This window comes from Excalfactoria chinensis, chromosome 1 (genome assembly GCF_039878825.1).
Source record: "Excalfactoria chinensis isolate bCotChi1 chromosome 1, bCotChi1.hap2, whole genome shotgun sequence".
NCBI lineage: Eukaryota > Metazoa > Chordata > Aves > Galliformes > Phasianidae > Excalfactoria > Excalfactoria chinensis.
The window spans coordinates 37,606,648-37,626,388 of NC_092825.1; the positions used below are offsets into that span (position 1 = coordinate 37,606,648).

A 19,741-nucleotide genomic window follows, 5' to 3' on the forward strand; every position below is an offset into this window, starting at 1 on the left:
TCACGAACAGATCTTTCACTCACAGAAGAAAAAACAGTAGCAAATGGTGGAATCGACTGTCATTTGGTTGTTGAACCTAAGTAAAGTCATGAATTTGCCTCACTATTCTCTCCTGGAATTCACAGCTGCTTGGCTCCAATTTCCAACTGCAAAATGAATAATTTCCATTTTAGGAGAGCAGCTTGCAGGAGGTCAGAGCAATCCGGCTATCCTTGATTACACACCATGGTTAGTTTACCGGCTGACAGAGCTGCTTGTGCTAGTACATGCACAAAAACAACCTGACTTCATCAAAGCAAATGTACTAGAACTTCAGCAGAAGAAGCTGTATTAAGCTTTACTATAGAGATTCAGCTACCGCTGAGCTTTACATCTGCTTCTAGCACTTTCAACTCAAGTGCTGGATGAAGTTAATATTCAGTCCCAGTTCCTAATCTGCTAAGCACCTGTACAGTTAGGTCACCAAGGCAGTCAAAACTCTAGTAAAAGCAGTGTTAACATTAAGTATCAAGATTAAATAATGACATGGAGATACAACACAGCAGTTACATAATTACTATATATCAACAGGGCCTATTTGACCCTGAGCTTGAGATTCCACGGTCAATAAAATACAAGATGTTCAAATGTCTCCTCCCAAAAGCTATTAAAAACATTCTAGAGTGTTTAAACTTGAGGTGGGGACAGAAGAAACAGATACCCCACAACCACCACAAGTCCATTCTGAAGATATACTACCATTCTTTGGACCAGAATTTCAAAGTTCTGTAAACAGAGAAGACAGATTAGAAACTCAGACTCCTCCAAAGAACTTAAAATCTAGACAATCACAAGCATTCTGATTTTACTCTGATATCACCTCTCCTTACTTACTAATAAAGGACATTCAGTTCTGTTGCAAAACTTAACTTTTGTTCACCACAGTTACTTATGACTACAGCATCTTCAACAAAAGGTTTCCACTGAGCTTTACTTTGCATTTTACAAGTTCTATGGCATGTATCATAATCATTCATATTTAATTTTCCTGTCCCCCATTCAACAGGATACCAGCATTTCCCTTAGATTCTTGAATCCGCAGACTTTAACTCTGATAGGGTCCATGCCATCAGCCTAATGACTAGTCAAAAGCCTCAGGTTAAACATGCCTGAGAACACACATTCACAGTCAAGATAGGAAAGTTGCCAGAACTACTGGCCTTGGTGGTTGAAGAAAGGATTCTGCTGGTATGACTGACCAGTTCATTTGGCCATTAACCAGTTGCCTAATTATAGTTGTATTTGACACTGTGCCAACTCAAAGCTGCAATTCCACAAATTAAACACTGTTCTCTTTCACTCCATAAAGAAGAAGCAGGCAAACTGACTTTCCTTGGTTATTCCAACAGGCCACCAACTGTCTGCTGCTCACCTGTCACATATCAGTGTAATCTTAGAAGCAAGAAGCTTCCTTTACTCAGTATCTTCTAAGTAGGCAACAGTTATATTTCTGTAGAACTACAGCAGGGATTCCTATTTTTCTCTAGGAGTCCAATGACCTTTCACTATATCCAGACTGTTTAAACTTCTCTCTCGTCCACAAGCACAGAATCCAGTCCTGGTAAAACTCAGTCACAAGTATCTGGAACTTTAAATCTTATATTGGGAAACAAAGACAACCATGGGAAAAACAAAAGGATACGCTGCACCCAAAATGGGCAGGCTATCTGCACCTTAACTTATGAATTAAAAAAGGATTTTATAATTACTTTTAAAGCCAAAGTGAGACTTTTACCCAGTTTCTACAAAACAAGCAAAGCAAGAAAACAAATCAAAATAAGAAAAGATGAGAAAAAGGGGCTGTTTATCCTTACTCCAAAAAAAAAAAAATTCCCACCTCTGTTGCTGCTCTATCTTACACTCGGGGTAATGCCATCTGCCTTGTCATTCCCTGCACACCCCTTCACCTATGTTCAATATCTTCTTCCAAGAGCAGCTTATGCAACCATGGGATGCAGCACAGGTGTCACAAATCTAAGGTAGCTACCAAAAATAAGATACAGAACTGTATTAATAACAAATTCAGCAATTTACTACTATTCGTTATATGATACTCATCAGTTTTACAGCCAATCACTTGAGCTCACACGCCACCCATTTGAAGTCAAATTTTAAATCACCTTTGTCTAAAAAAATTGGAAGGCTCTGGGTTAGGTAGCAAAACCCTTGAAACCTTAAGTAATGTTTAGGGTTCAAGCTGCAACAAAACCACCCAGATCAGCTGACTTAAGTTATTACATTTTCACATTCTGCATAAAGAAACACCTTCCAAGTGCTGGCAGAATGAAAGTAACTAACGTTATCTAACACAGTATCTGCAAGCGTAAGAAGTCCCCAGAATAGACAAATTAAGAGCCCAAATGTTTGCAAAGACAGCCAAGAATAAGAAATGGTCGCTGTATATGCAGGTAAACAAACTGCTGCAGAGAGACAAAGTCCCTGGAGTAACTCCAGAAGAGAGGAAACTAGACATCAGCTCTTTCAAGCAAGCACTTGAGTCATACCTGTGCAGTTGGTAAGCTGTATCAGTGATGTATCTATGGCTCTGATGTCAACAAGGCTTCTTATCAGAAAACTACTTGAGGTCCTGTTTGGTGTTTTTATTGGAATCCTTCCCCCCCCCAGTTTGCATTCTCTTTTAAGAGCATCAACAGCTTTTAGAAGCCACCACTTCGATTAAACAAGTATTTTGTTTTAGTAGGATTTGTAACCTTGATGTGAGTGAAGACTCCAGTTAACACTGAACAACTGACCCTCCCTCAGGAACTGCTTCACACACATCCAGAAAGACTTCCCTATTGCTGTGCTCCTTATGCAAGAGGATCTCCCATCAATTAGGCTCCAAAAAGCTACAGTAACTTGCTTGCAGGTAGGGTAATTCATCATTGTAATTTCCTACAGGTAACAAAGTAGATGCCAGCTCCACATAGAACATCACCCGATGTAGCAGGCACCCCTCCCATTTTGAGATTTTTTTTCCCTGTTTTCATGATAGGGTAAACAACAACAAGAAATGAGTTATCAAGTTGTTATAGCAGGATATTTTAACTTCAGTGAGAAACCTACAGTCCTAGGGAGAAACTGGAAGGTTCTAAAAAGGAGTTTATCTAATAGCACACTGCATCAGAGAGGCTGACAAATACTGCAGTACCCGGACACAACATCCTACTCAGACTCAACAAATTAAGTTCACATCTACTCAACTTGAATTGGTACACACAAAACAAGTTGTTTACTTAAGCAGTTATAACACTACAATTATCTTACCAAGTATAACCAGGCCCTCAATATGGTAGCTGCTAATTATATTTTACATTTGTTTTACATTACCTTTCCAAACTGTAAACTGAAAGTGCTGATTAAGGGGAAAAAGTTATTAGAACTCCAGAAAAAATTTTACTAATGCACTGCAATTCCACTCAAAACCATATTCGATATTCTTACTAGTCTTTAGAAAAGCTTGTTCAGGGTTGCAGTTTTTCCTACAGGAAAAAGCGAAATGACATGTTGGAGCACAAAGTTCTTACCGAAGACAATATGATATTCAAATATTTGGGGAAGCCTTTAGCCTTAAACAAAACCAAAACCATCAAACTAAACCGGGGTATCATCTAGCCTACAACTAGCAAGCAAATGAGTCAAAACAGCCCTTCTGAGGCATACTAAGACAATACCATAGAATCACCTGGTACATGAAGCTCACATATTTTCTAGCTCCCCTCTAAACAGACCTTATTTGTCTTCTACTCAGACCTACCAGTATAGTATAATTCTGCTTTTCTAAAGTCTGTAGGGAAAAAAAGCAGGGTAAGAATTTAACTGCTGAGTTCAACTGCATGTATCTAAGGTGGTTTTGGTTTTCTAAGTATAACAAGCAGCATAGCTCAAGCTGTCACAGAATTGTGCGATTAAAAAAGGCAAAGGTAGAGTTAACTGAAAATACTTCTTTCCTCAGTCGCAAATACTTCCTCTTGCATGTTTTCCTTCATGAAAATGAAAAAGCTACCTTTAACTGACTTTTCTGCCTCTGCACATCAGTATTAACATAGCACATTTACCTCATACTCTGTATAAAGTATCTGACACTGAATATTTTTCACGGTTAATTGTAGCAAACTGGCTACAACCAACACTTTGCAAAGCTGGGGTCACCCTGCAGGAGAATAAGGAAAATATTCTGGTCTACATTAATTTCACATAACCTCATTGTAAGACAACGTTGTCTTTAATATTGCCTAAACCTAGAACAACACATTGACTCCAAACACAACAGTCTTATGAAATTAAATTATCGTTGCTATTCATTTGTGAAACACTAGCCCATCAGCAAGGAATTAGTCAGGAATTGCTGGTTTTAAGAGAAAGACAGCTACATACAGATGTTAGCACTAGGATATTATACTACTAGGATAATCAAGTTCAAAAAACAGAAGAAATCAAGGAAAAGAGTAAAATCCCCCCGATGTCTCATCCTGTTTTCAGTAAACAGAATCAGAAAAGCAAGTTCTACATCTTTTTAACAAGAATTCCTATACAGAAATGGTGAGAGGTTGCTCACATTCCCATACTTCACATCAGTATCTACAGTTGCATCCTGTACCGGTATGTGTTGCCAAAGCATGAATTTCTCAACACAGCCTCTTCCTGAATTCCAACCACAGCTCCTCTGAGAACTTCCTTTTCACAAGCCATTATGTTCTATAAGTGATTTTAGATTTTTCTCCACGTTTCATATTCGTTATGTTTACACCTGGAACTATTTACATACCAACTGGAGAAAATTTTCCTCTTATTCTAGAGGTAGCAAGGAGCCAGAGAAACACAGACATATATAACAGAGCGTTAAGCTACTTTCCACTAACCGCGAGACAAAGCAAATAGTACTTGTGAAAAAGGAAATATCATTAAAGACTAAAATAATTCCAGTTGCTGAACATAACCAGTGGTGATAAGTTGTTAAGTCTGTTAAGCTTTCTAAAAGCACTGTTTTACATGGTTTGATAGTGGTATAACTACTATACAACAATGCTATCATCCCAGCCTTTGCTGATTAAAACATAAGGCAATCCATTTTTGCCCAAATTCTCAGCAAGCCAGGTACCTAAAAAGTACCAGGTCAGATGGAAAATATTTCCTACAATGACATTTACTGTGATGAATACAACAACTCTAAGGTTTGATTTAAAAAACAAAAACAATCTAGTTTTAAAAAGCTAACATCACAACAACAAGCAAGGTTACTTACAGCATACAAAGCTCCTACGGGACAGAGAGTGAAATTTCGAATCAACCAAGATCAGTAGCTTTGGATTATTTCAGTTCTAGGATTTGGATGAGGGAACAGGAAGGTACTTATAAAAACTTAGCTATTTCATTAAGGTTACATGTGTAATTAAAGCTACCCATTTAAGTATAATTGTGTGTATTCACAAACATATGGCAAACAACAACGCTCTTGTTAAAACTTGGGGTGACATCATACCTAATGTTTAAATAACCATTTTTCCTATTTCGATAATGGAAGGATAGGTTTTCAATCAGAAATGCTGTAGCAAATTTCAGGACAATACTAAGCCCAAAGTTTCAGAGCCAGAATTCCTAGACAGTATTTTGGTTTCAAAAGAGGCCCACAAGGATGTCAGATCTGATAGAGGAATGTAGCTCACCAGGGTAGTCTTCACCCTATTTTAGTATTTCAGAAGGCAACACTGACAGCACATGCAATAGCGTATGCTTTCCATCAGCTGCGTTTACCTTTGTTGCCATACTATCATTTTGCATCAGAAAAGTACTCAAGTGTGAAGATCCAAGAAAAACTACTGTTAGGTAAGTCACTCTTAAAAGCTTGAAGCAGAACTGTTAACAAACAGGTTTCATGTTGATAGCTCATCTTAGTCACTTTGTAGAGAAACTGAAAGAAAAAGTAACAGGAAAAGAAGTCCACAAACAGTGGCACATAAATATTGTTGATGTACATCAGGAAACTCCATACAATTCTTGGCCTTATGCTGCAGAAGAAACTTCAAATACTCAAGTATGTACACAAGGTGCTTGGGTTACTTTGCTCGTTTATTATTCTGATAGTAAAACAAGAAGCAAACAATCACCTGAGAACTAAAACTAGTATAGCAATCACTACCTGCTGTCTAACAGATCACACCAAAGATAACTGCCACAATTTACACTCAAGGCCATATGTTATCATCACAGACTCAAAACAAAAGGAAGGATATTTCCATCTGATTGTAATCCAAAAATTCTGAAGAAATCTGTAAACGCGGCCCCTAAAAGAAAGTTTTAACACTGAAATTGTCTCTAACAACCATTGTTTACAGATGGTTTGGTACCATAGTACATGATTTTCTGCTAGCTTTAGTTAAAATGTAAAACGTTTGTATGAAGTTACAGTAATATCAGAACTACTTACATGTAATCTTGAAAACAAACCTACTGCCATTTCTCTGCGTAGGCCCCAAATAAGGCTACATTGGCTAGTCAGCTTCTTTCCTGAGAGGTGTTCTGCCACCCTCTTAAAGCCAACTCCTCTCTTCATCCATAGTAACTGACTTTCAGAAGCCACTAACCTAAGAAATGCATTGCTAAGGGAGGTAAGTGCTAGCAACTTTCATACACGAAAAGGAAACTGTTCAAAGGCTTCATCATATTGTTACAATTGTTTTTAATAAGTCAAATACTCAATGTTTGCAGGATAAACATAGTGGTTGAATCTGTGTTCTAGAAAATAACAAAAAATAAATAACCCCACACAACAAAAGCTGAGTAACAAGTCTTGTCAAAATAAAGAATTCAGAATAATTATATATTTATAATATATACAAACATATTTCTTAAAACATATATAATCCTATCAAGTATCCCGATCATCTTTTGATTTCTTGTTCTATCCTTATACTCTTGAAAGTACTAGAAAGGAAACAGCTGAGGAATGCCGCCACTCTTATGCCATGCTTTCCATCAACTGCCATTTCAGGAATGCATGCAGGGAAAGTAAAGTAGCACAGAATGTCTCCACCCATCCAGCAGCATCAGAAGCTGCCCAGCTTACCAACAGTTCCTACTGCCTTGCAGCTGCATTCCAGCAGGCATTTCTAATGTCCTACAGATCAATAAAGAAACACTGCTAAGCACTGATAATAGCGTTTGTTGGGTAAGCATCCCCGTATGCTGCATCTCCTACATGCCATATCCTACATATTGGTAGTACAGCAGTAACAAGGTATAGCTCACTGTTTCTTGGTTGCTGAAGTCCCAGAGGGATGTCGCCATGCTACAGCTGTCCAAATTTACAACTGCATTTTATTTCAAAAGTATCGTGTATTCTTAGTGTATCAAACTCACCTGAACATATACTTGGATAAATTCAAGTATTTCAATAAACACGTGCACGTTCCTCAATCCTGTCAGCTCAGCCTCAAAAGTGACAACAATACAGAAAGCATCAAGAAATTGACTGGGCTCAATTTTTTAGTGGATTGCAGTGCCTTACTAAGGCTAGTAAGATGATAGAGAGTATGCGTGAAGGGATAAACAAGTACAGGACCAGCCAAGAGCCTGTCAAACCATCTGTTCCAACTAAAATTTAGCATATACCCTTAAGCAGATTCTCAGCTGGAAGACTTATGTCATATCTCTACTAATGATTTATACTGCCTACTTCTCCATCTCCTAACCTCAGATCCAGCTAGTGAATTAAAAATTTCTCATTTGGTAAGTAGTAACTAAATGGTAATCAAGAAACTTGCTATTAAGATGTCAAGATCAAAAAGGCTTCAAAGCAAGCATGCTCACGTCAGTTTTATTAACACTTATAATTGCTCTCATACCTACTCTCCAAAGGTGCTTTTGATGATTTATCATGAAAGGAATACTCTAAAATACCAAGCATATGCCAGAATACATACAAAACCATGGATGAAGCTTTACTGTAAAAGCAATATTAATGCTACAGTGAAATTCATAGATAGAGACTAGCGGTCCCTGACCGCTACACCTCTGGTAGACAGATAATGTACTTCAGATGATAAAGCTTTGAAGTAGAACTTTTACAACATGACTAAAAGAATAAGTGTAATAAATCTGACAAACAAATCTTTAAACAATATAACTGACAGGTGTTAGAGTTCATTTGAATATGTTCTATCTGTGAACATCCATAGCAATCAAAGACATTAAAAAAAATAAAATGAAAATTCCAGCTTCAAGATGGCAGAGCAGACAAGAGATGAGAAACCTAGAAGGGCAAAAAGATTGTTACTTCTTTTCTGCTTGCTATTCTCAAGGAAACTATTGCTCTAAAGGCAGCATTTAAGATTTCCACTATTATATTTAAAGTACATTTTGAATAATCACTTTTTTTTTTCCCTCTTCTTGGCTCCATTTCAAAGGGTGCAAAAACCAAGATCTTACATGACACGATCAGTAGGAAGTTAACAAGAACTTACTGTAAAATCAGAACCTACCCACTGTAACTATGGAGAGAAGGATCCATGGCCCACACAAGAACCAACTCCAATTACTAAGGGAATTTTAAATGAATATGTCCCTGCAGTTTAATCACTTACTGAAGTCACATTACATTTATTACAGGATTCATCTTCCCTGTGCTTTGTTATAAAGTTGGAGAATTAAACAAACAAGGATAATGTAACACAAGCTTAACAATGACCAGAATTCTCACTTGTGTATCACCTACAAGAGTTTTACAGAGCTGTATGGGCGGGAAGCTGTTTCTTCTCTGAAGAGGAGGTTCTAGACAATAAGTTCATGGCTAAGTACAAAATTTTTATGTATGAAAGGAAGTTCTCCTTGATAGCCTTGGAAAATCAACAGCTTTGCAGCATGCAGTAATATTTCCACCCCACCCCCACCCCCCCCCAAAAGAAGCAGTGCAGAGGTCATAGCTGGGAGGTTACCAAGATAGCTTTGAACTATTTCCATGCCTCCCTTATCCTTGGTTGTTGGGTGCTGCTGCTTTGATGCAAACACCCTGGAGATTTAAGACTGTAGCAACCTGTTCTTTGCTCTTATGACTTGACATGCTCTGCATGCTGTGGCTCCAGCTCAAATATATGACCTGTGTTATCACTCGTCAAAAAGGGTCCCTACAGTACGGTCTTAATGCCCTCTATCTAGTCCTAAGGCAATAGGATCCAGAGCACGTAAAACTTACAATCCTTTTTCACCCTCCTGTTGGAAAGTTGATCATAACGAAGGTGATGGTTGATACCTACTGTAGCAATACCCTCTTGCCATACACAGGTAACTGTGACCACACCAACAGGAGCCCTGACAGAATTTTTCATTTAAACTACTGAAACTCCCCTCAAGGAAGAAGAGCCCAAGAAGTAAAACCCAAGCACAGGACTGACAGGAAACACTAGGACAGCAGAAATTGTTCTTCACTAGTTGGTAAGAATGAGCACTCCATGAAACATCTGCAAATTGTTTCCTCAGCATCTTAATTAGTGCTGGTGGACAAATGCAAACTATTGTTATCAATAGCATCAACTAAAAAACTATGTCTAGCATTGCATACTGTGTATCCATAAACTGTTACAAAGTGGATCAGTCAACTTCATATGTTTATTTATTACTCTGAGAGGTGCTGGAAAACACTGACATTCAGGATAGAAAGAATGAATAGTCTTCAGGAAACTACTCAATTAAGCAGTATTTGTGCACTGCTTCATGTCAAGGGCCAATTCCTCATTATGGGTTAGGCAGTCTTCTTGTTCAGCCTTCACCACTGACAGTACCTGGCACTCTCAGTGATTGCTGTGCACAGCCAGGACACCACCACTCTTCCAAGCACAGCACCCTCCCCAGCAGGGAGAAGCAGCAGCACAGCAAGACATCTTCCATGCTGCGTGGTGGGGTGAGACTGCAGTAGTCATCTGCCTCCCCAAAGTCCAAAAACCAAGCTATCCCTTAATAAATCTTAGCCACCACAAAGAAAGAGGGTACCCAAAAAGCTAGCTGCCTAGGTTGTCATACATGCAGATGTAAGTGCAGCTGCCTTCTTTCTCAGGAGCAGGCAGGTACTCCACACAATCGTGCTCCCTGGGGAGAGGCATACACATAAAATCCAGGAACCCACTCACATATCAGGCCCTCCCCAGCACATGCAGCCCTCTTGTGTTGCTGCTGAGAAAGGCTGCACTCCTTCCTGGACAAGCTCTGTGCAATTTCTGACTAAACTGCTTTCACTCACTTAAGCAGTATGAGCCAGCAAATAAGCCCTCCTCGACAGAGGGCAAGAAATGAGAACAGGAGAGAATCCAAACACTTTGAGGAAAGGCAGGTGTTTGGCCTTTAAGAAGACAGAATTGAATCCCATTCTTAATAAATACGTATACCCTAAAAGGGACTAGGCTTTATTGAAAACCATACAGCCTCTTCTTATTTCAGAATATGCTACATTTCCTTTCTCTGCAGGAGCCATTAATTTGTGAGATCAGAGCTCACCTCTGGGCCATTTTTCTCCAGTTCAATTGTTCTGGCAGATAAGAAAGGCTGCACTATCTGTATGTTGGATCTCACCCTGTGTGACAACTGTCAGGGAACACAGTATTATGAACACGATCAATTTGAAAACAAAATCTATTGAACAGACTTGCATTGTGAAATTAGAATTTAAATTTACAGATTGGTTTCCTGGTCTTCCAGACACATTATATGCGTGTGAACATAAGATATTGTAATAGGATGCGTAAGAATATGTTCCTGCAATATCCTACATAATATAATTCTCCCATGAATGGATAACTTACATACCCACGTTCATCCTTAATGCTGAAGGTCTAACCTGAACGTATGCTGAAAAAGGTTCTTAAAGGAAGACATCTGAATCCAACACAACATACAGGAATAATAATCAACTAATGACAGGTCTGTTCCCCAGTTCCGCAAGATCTATTTTTGCAAACTCAGATTTAATATACGCCCTCAATTGCGATGCACTAAGTCCATTCGTCTCTGCACAGCAACACGTACAAGATCACGCAGTGGCACTGACAAGAAATGAACGAACCTGCACGTGCTCTTCCCATCCATCACAAGCTACCAAGCCAACAGTAATTTCTTCCCCCCTGTACACATTAACAGAAACAGACCTACATGAAGCTTTCTGATATTCTACCCCACTGAAATGGGAGAAGTCCAGCTAATTGCTTGAGCAACAAAACGTGATGCTCCAATAGGGATCGGTTCTGAATTTCAGAATTAGAAGTACTTTTTCCTTCAGCACCTCCAACCACCCAGGCAGCAGGGGCAAAAACAAAAGCCACACAGATTAAGCCTTTTCTGGCTACATATGGAAGTTACAAGAAAAACAAAAGCTGAACAGCAATAGAATTAAACATCCAGACACAGAACGTGAGCACTGGAGCTAAACGGTCTTTAAGGTCCCTTCCAACCTGAGCCATTCCACAATTCTATGAATTTGCTCTCCGTAATTGCCAAAAAAATATTAGATGCAAGACTAACCCCTACCCAAAGAAGGTAGGGTCACTCTGTCCCCGCTAACCAATTCAATCCTGTTAAGCAACAAAACGTACAAGGAAACCAACAACAACACGAAGCAGCAACACAACAGCAAGGCCAGTAGTTTTCAACAAAATGGACTTCAACACTACTGACATCACTCAGAACTGTCAGGACAAGTGACAAGTTTTTGAAGCATTTCCTTTGGGAACAGATAAAGCTTTGTTTTATTCCACAGCCTAATCAGATTAAATGAATCCGCGTTAGGGACGGCATGCTGCGTGATTTGCACCTTTCATATGACATATTAAAAATCTTGATAACAATGGAACGAAATAACAAAGCAGCCATGGGAAGAGGTTTGTTGTTTTGCTATCCTCCCTCGTCATCTTTAAAGAAAAAAAAAATATGAAAACAAACAAAAACAAGAACAAAAACCCACAACAAAGAAAAGCACACAAACCATAAGATGCCTGGGCTGCCTCAAGAGGATTATCATCTCACAACTGATCTTCTTATTTGCTTTTAATATTGTAAGACCAGAAAAAGCTCCCTGGTACAGCAACAAGAGAGTGAACGGAGTTTTAGCGGTGCAAATCTTTATTCTATTAGACTTTGACCTTTCAAACCTCAAACCATCTCCAGGTAAAAAGGCAGGCAGAATAACACCAGAGTAATTCTGATGTGGGCTTTGCTGTATGTAATGTCAAAATCACTTTGAAAATGCTATTTATACTTCAAGAAGAAAAACAACATCATTCACCTCTCGTTCTCAGGGAGTCGAGTCAGACATCATCCCTGCCCACCAATCACTGGCGCGCAGTCGGTGATTTGCAGACCCAACGATCTAACCAGTTAAGGAATGACTTCTAATACTGAGCTCCCTTCAAGCACAAAGCAATCATAACTTGATTAGAGAAGAAGAAATGCACAGAACCAGGCTCCTGAGCAACAGGGTAGCCTCAAGTCAGGCAAAGCTGCTGCAGTAACACTCTGACAGCCTTAACCACAACGCAGTCACTCTTCCAGTTGAGTTCACAACTGAAAGCAAACCCTAGGCAGCCAAACAAGTGATGACATACACAGGAAACAGAGCAAAATGCAGCAAGATGTGATATCTTACATTCAGAATCGGATTCTATTCTTCATTATTAAGGAGCCACTTATATTGGTAGAAATTCACATCCCTAGATGTCTACAAGGGAAGGATAACACCCACTGAGTTCACCACCTCATTTTCGTTTAAGAACAGTGCAATATAACAGTGTCCCAATTACCTCACTTGACCATTGTGGAAAGACTGTAACTTGGTCAACCCCATGTCCCAATCTTTTTCTTCACCTTGAAGTAGCGAACAAGTTCTAAACTTAATGAGAACCTGGCCTGTCAAAGATACATACGTATTATCTATATATTTTTTTTACTTTATAGCTATCCAGGGAATTTAATACTGTGGGGAAGCTTTTGGCCTTCTAGAAAAAGAAGAACTATTCAGGCAAACCCGCATTATCTCTGGATTGCCACAGCCTTTCCTTATTTGGCTAACGTTTTGAGATTCCAATCAGACTGCTATGAAGTTCAGCGTGCACAAAGCATCCATTTTGAGGAAACTTCATAGCCCGTCTCCCTGCCGTTCCCCTGCCCCGAGTGAAGTTCCCTCTCGACACCAACCCCGGCCACACACCCACGCCCGAACAAAGCCACTCGGCTTCGTCGCCCTGCTCTCCGACACGCGGAAGAAGGCTGTAAAAGCCCAGCTCCCCGTCAACTTCAGCTCGCACACTGCGGCAGAAGCCACCGCTCAGCAGAGAAGCGGGCTGTTAGTGACACGCGTTTCTACGTAGGGCACAAATCTCTAGTTTCCCCTTGGAAAAGGGAGCGCGGCGCACGGCCCGGCTTTTCCCGCACACGGAGGAGAGAGCTTTCATCAGCCCAAGCGCAGCCGAACCTCCGGACGGTCGGAGGAAGCCGGAAACCGCCGCGGGGAGCGGCAGCCGCGGGAAGCGACCCCGCGGGGCGCCTCCCCTCACCTGCGGCCCTGCCCCGAGAGCTCCCGGGGTGCTCGGGCGGGGCCCGCACCCCGACCCCGGCGGGGGTAACTCCCGAAGGTCCCCGCCGCCGGGAGGGGAGCCGGCCCGGAGGCTCCGGGTCAGAGGCCCCACCGCACGGCCACTCCCCCGCCGCCCCCGGGCCCGACCCCGCTCCCCGCCACCTCCCGCCCCGCGGCCCCTCCCCGCCCCGACACCCCCCCAGCGGAGGGGAAAGCCGCCGCCGCCGGCCCCTTCCCCTGCGGCCGCCTCCCAGAGGGGCGCCCCGCAGGCCTCGCCCCCGGCCCTGCCCGCCCGGCCGCACCGACCTGGTGGAGCGCGGTGAGCCCGTCCACATTGGCGTAGTTGATGTCGGCGCCGCGCTCCAGCAGCCGCAGCACTTCCTCCGTGTCCCCGCTGGAGCAGGCAGCCAGGAAGACGGCGCCGTCGTCGAACTTCACCTTGGTCTTTTTGCGCTTGACCACGGGCGGCTCCAGGTCGGTCTCGGAGCCGATCCAGCGCTTCAGCTGCTCGTTCCGCTTCTGCTTGGCGTCCGCCATCTTCATGCCCCGCTCCCGCCTGACCCCCTCGCTATCGCCGCGCCGAGGATAGACTATATACCGCCGTATCCCACAGCGCACCGCGGCCCGCGCTCGCCCTCGCTCACGCACCCACCCAGATGGAAGCGCAGGGCGGGAGGGAGCCGAGGGGCGGGGCGCCGCCGGCTGCTCATTAGCATAATCCCGCGAGATTTCTCGCCGGGGCGGAGCCCGAGGGAGGCGCGCGATGGGCGAGGTGTGGCCGTGGGGCCGTGACGTCACGGGCGGACGGGGGCGGCGGCGGGGCCGGGCCGAGGCGCGGTTGGGCTTTGCGCGGCCCGCGGGTTCAAGAGTTCATCCGAAGGGGTCAGTGGTTCGGTGAGGGCAGCCGGTGCGGGACTCGGGAACCAAAGCGAGGCTGCAGGCGTTTGTGCTTCTGTCAGCAGCGCTGCGCCCGTTCTTCTCAGAGCGGAGAAAGTTAAACATGCCCGCGGTTGGGCAGCCTGGTGTCAAAGCGGCGTGCCCTGAGGTGTCTGTGCACTAACCCCTGCGCTCACACAGCCCGGTGCTGCTGTGCTGGTTTCAGTTATATTTCATTTTTACTGCCTGAAAATCTGAAGCAGTGCACTCTGCTTCTGTTGGGAGAGAAGGAATCACAGTGCACGCGGCCTTTGAAGACGCAAGTGTTCAGAATTGCTCCTTCTAGGAGCCAAGCTGTTACGGGCAGTTCTTTCCCTGCACGTAGCATGTTTTCTTTAGCTATAAACATCATATTTTCTTCCAAATTGAATAATCTCTGGGGGTAGAACGTGGCTTTAAGCTTACTGGAAAAGAAGTTCTAATTTCAACTAATTATGGGAAACAAAGTATAGTTTGAGAGGGTCACCGGACCTCATACTCGTCAAATTGTGTGTGTGGTTTGTTCTTTCCTATAATCTCAGCCCAAGTCTCTCAGCTTTTCCTCATAAGGGTGATGCTCCAGACCCCTCAACATCTTAGGAGCCCTCCGCTGGACTCTCTTCAACAGTTCTTGAACCAAGAAGGCCAGAACTGGACACAGTACTCCAGATGTGGTCTCACCAGGGCAGATGAGAGGGGGATCACCTCCCTCAACCTACTGGCCACGCTCTTTTTAAAATACCCCAAATTTCTCCAGAGATATCTGTGTAAATGCTTGTAGAGACAGCATCTATTCATGTCTATATTTTCAGCTAATTTATGGCAGGCTTCAAATGATCAACAGTTTAACAATGAGGTTGTTGCCAGTGCGTTTTCTGATTTTCTATTTTTTCTTAAAAGCATTGCAATCATTGTTGCAAGCTAATTCATGCAAGTTTCTGTACCACAGAAGTATACAGATGAAGTTTTTGGACTACTCAAAATAGACATCTTCTGGAATGGAGGATTATTTTTTTGACCCCTTAAGGATAATCGTTGTCCAGTCTTTCATCTTTCCATCGGTAACCGAAATCTGACACATTGTGGCTTCCAAAAAAAAAAAATTAATCCTAATGTTTTTCACTCTCCACTGAAGAAAACCAATATATCAAGGTTAGTTTCATCAATTCTAGCCCTGGGAAAAATGGATGTTTTGAAGAGGTAGTGGCAAAGACTGCATATATTGACATAAAACTTTCTGTTCTCCAAGGTTTCTATATTCATAGAGTTTAAAAGGAGAAATAGGAGACGAAAATATAAAAGTCTTTTTCAACATGGAAACATAATAGAGATACTTATCATAAGAATAAGGCATTTCTTTCATGTTTTAAATTTGACAGCCATATTCATTTCTATTTTAAAATATGTTGCATTCCCTTCTCTAATTGTGTGGCAAACCCACACAAGAAACAGTGAAATCTCCAATACATTCCTTAGCCAGGAAGAAAAAAAAGGAGATGGAAAGACCATGCACAAAGTGCTATCAAAATGTTTAAGTAAATTATGTAAGAAGAAAAATTGTTACTCTGATTTTTTTTTGTTCAGAATAATGTTCTTACACAGAAATGTCAAGGTGGGTTACTTTTAATACTGCATAATCCTGAGTCACCAAAACCAAAACTAAAACTACCATAGCAACCCAGGCACATATTTATAGGCTATGCAGTTCTGAATCAGATTTGCAATAGTGTCTTTTCCCAGCATCTTTTATGAGCTTTACAGATTGCCATCTTAATGTTCTTGGATGCAAGCTAACATTTAGGCTTGATTCACATACAGATTCTCTGACATATTTCTACATGCACCAACTGCTAAACTGGCATTCATTCTACTGACAATTTCAATAGTGCATGGGTTATGCTAGAAATAGTTGCTTTGGTTAGTGAAAAGTAATACCATGTCCTTTGCAAATGGGAAATATGCTTATTTATAAAACTGACTTTATAAAACCACTCATAGTTTCAGTGAAATTTAAGTTTTGCCTAGCTACTTCATGAAAAAAGAAAAAATAACAAGAACATGAGATTGAACTGTATTTTGTATAATAGAAATTCAAGCGCTGTATCTGATCTCTGGGGTCTTTGGGACTTCTCCTTATGTGTAATTGTAGATCTCTTGTTAGACACCCTGCCATGACAGTCATCCATTTTGTCCTTGCGCTGTTGGGAACAAGTATCTTAGCTTTATTCTAATGTCCAAATTGCCACATCATTTTATGGTTGCTTTTATCAACCTCTGCTCAGCATTTCTTCAGGTGAAGTGTTTCCTTTCTACTCTTCTGTGTGGCTTGAGTCGAGGAGCATGCTGTAGAAACGCACAGTATAAATGCTTGGGGGAAGGGAATGACCTATCACTCTGAAATGCATGCAAGATGTTCTCTGTGAGCTGCATTCTGAACATATCAGAGCTGAGAAATGTGCTTCCAGGGCTGCAGGAGGACGACTTGGACAAAGAGAAATTAAAGACATGCTAACCTAGCTTCTTACAATGCAAACATACCTATACAGATGGGTTATTGACTGCCATGGCACTTAGATTTCTGCTACTGGAGGAACATGGTTTTCTTGTTTCGATACTCTTTTGGTTTTCTGAAAGTGTCTCCAATTAAAAGTCTAAAAACACTAAAATCTAAAATTTTTAGGCTAAACAATTGGCTTGGCTTGGATTTTGGACATCTATAAGTGTTCCCAGCTGTTCATAGTGCCTACAGGCTCCATTTTTATGAGCCAGGAGATCATACGACATAACTGCACACTCTCATCAGGACTGGTCTTAGCAGTGTAGTGACACAAGTAACACACCTGTATCAGTGACAAAAGTAACAGTGTTGTCTTTTGGCCTACTCAGTCAATCATATGGAGAACCAAGTCGTTTTCTGTGAATGAGAACTGGCTGATACTACAGTGACGCTTATTTATAAGAATGATTTTGAAGACCTTTTCCCCTGAGTGCAACACAAACAAGCAGTCACTTTTCTAGTCTAGTTCAGCATCCTTATAAACAATCCTGCTATTGCTTTGTTTGCCCTATGTTTGTTAGGGCCTGTGTGTTTGCTACAGTTATTGCTTCTGTAGGTAACTCCTCAGGCTAGGGATTCACTGGTAAGACTCTGTTCTATGAACTCAAGTGACTCCTCTAGTGGCTTCCTATTGTTCCGTAGCACAAGTCCACAAAGAAATTGAATTGCATCATCCTGTCAGTTTTAAAGAAGGATGGCTTAACGGAGGAAATTAACCTGACATCATGTTAAGCTGTGGCAACCTCTTACATAACGTTAAGGCACTCCAGAACCTTTAACTTCAATATTGTGAGTGTAGAGATGTGCACTTCAGAAACATTTTAAACATCTTGTTTGTCAGGTTTATGACTTTCAACCCTCACTGGATGAAATCACGTTTCTTAACCATTCCTAAATTGGATTTCTGGCCTGCAACCCCTCCATTCAGACATCACATTAACTGGAAAAGCCCAACTGAGAAGAGACCCCTAAAAATGTTTCTTTTCTAGTATATGCATAAAATAACTCCAAACCAGCTTCTTCCCACCAAAACACTATTTAGCCACTTAGTGTAAGAAGATGAAAAGACCATTCCCTCTAGATCTTACTCAACATTCTTTCATTCCGAAGAAAATTTGGATTTATGGCAGAACCTACTACCTGCCTGAAAGAGACAGCATCTCTTCCCAGCACTTTCTCTGAGTCTCTTCTTCAGAGACTGGGGATGAGTCTTCAGATAACTGAGGCATCCAGACACGGCAAGGGCCAGTCCTGTGCTCTCTGTACAGTCCATTCTCTTCTCCCAGACAGACATTATTCTCAACCTTTCCACAGACTGTGTTATTCATTTGACACCAGAGTGTATTGTCAGCACTGGCTGACTTTTTGGCTTGGTTAGTTTTGTGCTGCTTTAGCAAACCAAACAGACTTGCCAAGGGGTGACAGAAGCTTTCCAGAGAGATGGGAGTGCATGGTTGAGGCTGGGGAAATACAGGGTTGCTCTTCTCAGAAGCAGGGAGACATTAAGTGGAACCAACAATCATATGAAATCTTACCCACAGTTCTAGCTGTGAGCACTGTCATTATTCTCCTCTCTTGAAAGATATATTTTTTTTTTTATAATTCGGTGTCTTTTACTCCTATGTTCTGGCCTGTGTAAGATAAACCTGCTAGCTAGAGTAAGACAAATGAGCACAGCTGAGCCAGTTCCCCAGGCTCTTTTACCACCATTTTGTCTTCTGAGTAGAGGTGCCGTATCTGTCAGCATCTCTCTTTCCTTCCATGTGACAATTGGCAAACAAGATTTTGTTCGGACATGGTAAGGAGTGTAAGGCTAGATAGTTTCCATATTAAATAATAAAAATAATATTCTCATTCTTGATGGTCTTCATTTTAAAGCATCTTGAGTGTGCACATTTAATACTCAGTTCTGGGAGTATAACAACAGCAGTGTGGATAAAGCCAGGTCCCCCACCAAAACTCATCCCAGTGCACAGCTGGGTTCATCTGAGGTTTGTCCTCAACGTCATCCTGCCCCTTCCTCACAGGTGTGTTTGTGCCGTGGTCACTTCCCTACATGCAGTACTGGTACAGCTACTTGCTTGTAATTATGAAATAGTCATAGGATACTTCTACTTCAGGCTCTAATTGAGATCTGAAATACTGATATTGCTGAGACCAGGCACTCAAGGTTGCATCAAGTATTCCTTAATCTGTATATTTATATGTGTGCATCTTGTTGCTCCCTCTTTCTAAAGGAAGTCAAGAAAGTAAAGGCTGGTCCTATAAAAATTTTGCATTGAACTTATTTTAAGACAGAGATATGGATAGATACATATCGTGAAATGCTACTATTTGAACTGGATTAATAGGAGTAAAATGAGCTTTCTAATTGTGTGATTAATTATAGGTTACAGGTAGAATTTTAAAGTTGAGTTGTTTTGATTATTCTGGTCCCTATAGAAACAATAGCTTAAAGTACCTTTCTGATGTCTTTTTCCTTTACAAAATATCTCATCCATACTAAAAATTGGAAATGTTCCACTGCTTTTCTGCATCCCATGCTTAGGAACACTGTTACCTTCAAAGAAACATTGGGCAGTTCCCTGCACAAAGCAGGAATATCCAGCAACCGTATCCGTGTATATTCAAGGTCATAAAACACACACCTCTCTGCAGCAGCAATAAATAAATGGAAA

At 41.5% G+C, this 19,741-nt stretch overlaps 1 protein-coding gene across 2 annotated transcripts in view; it reads right to left on the reverse strand.

The window, feature by feature from the left end:
* Positions 1 to 14,277, reverse strand: part of PPP1R12A (protein phosphatase 1 regulatory subunit 12A) — a 114,496-nt gene extending 100,219 nt beyond the window's left edge. Inside the window, exon 1 of one of the 2 annotated variants that reach the window (XM_072350534.1) lies at positions 13,898 to 14,277. In XM_072350534.1, coding sequence (XP_072206635.1) covers positions 13,898 to 14,134 — 237 coding nt within the window. In that variant the 5' untranslated portion in view covers positions 14,135 to 14,277. The remainder of the gene's footprint in view (positions 1 to 13,897) is intronic. The other variant, XM_072350444.1, reaches the window with a different exon arrangement.
* Between the last annotated feature and the right edge of the window lie 5,464 nt (positions 14,278 to 19,741).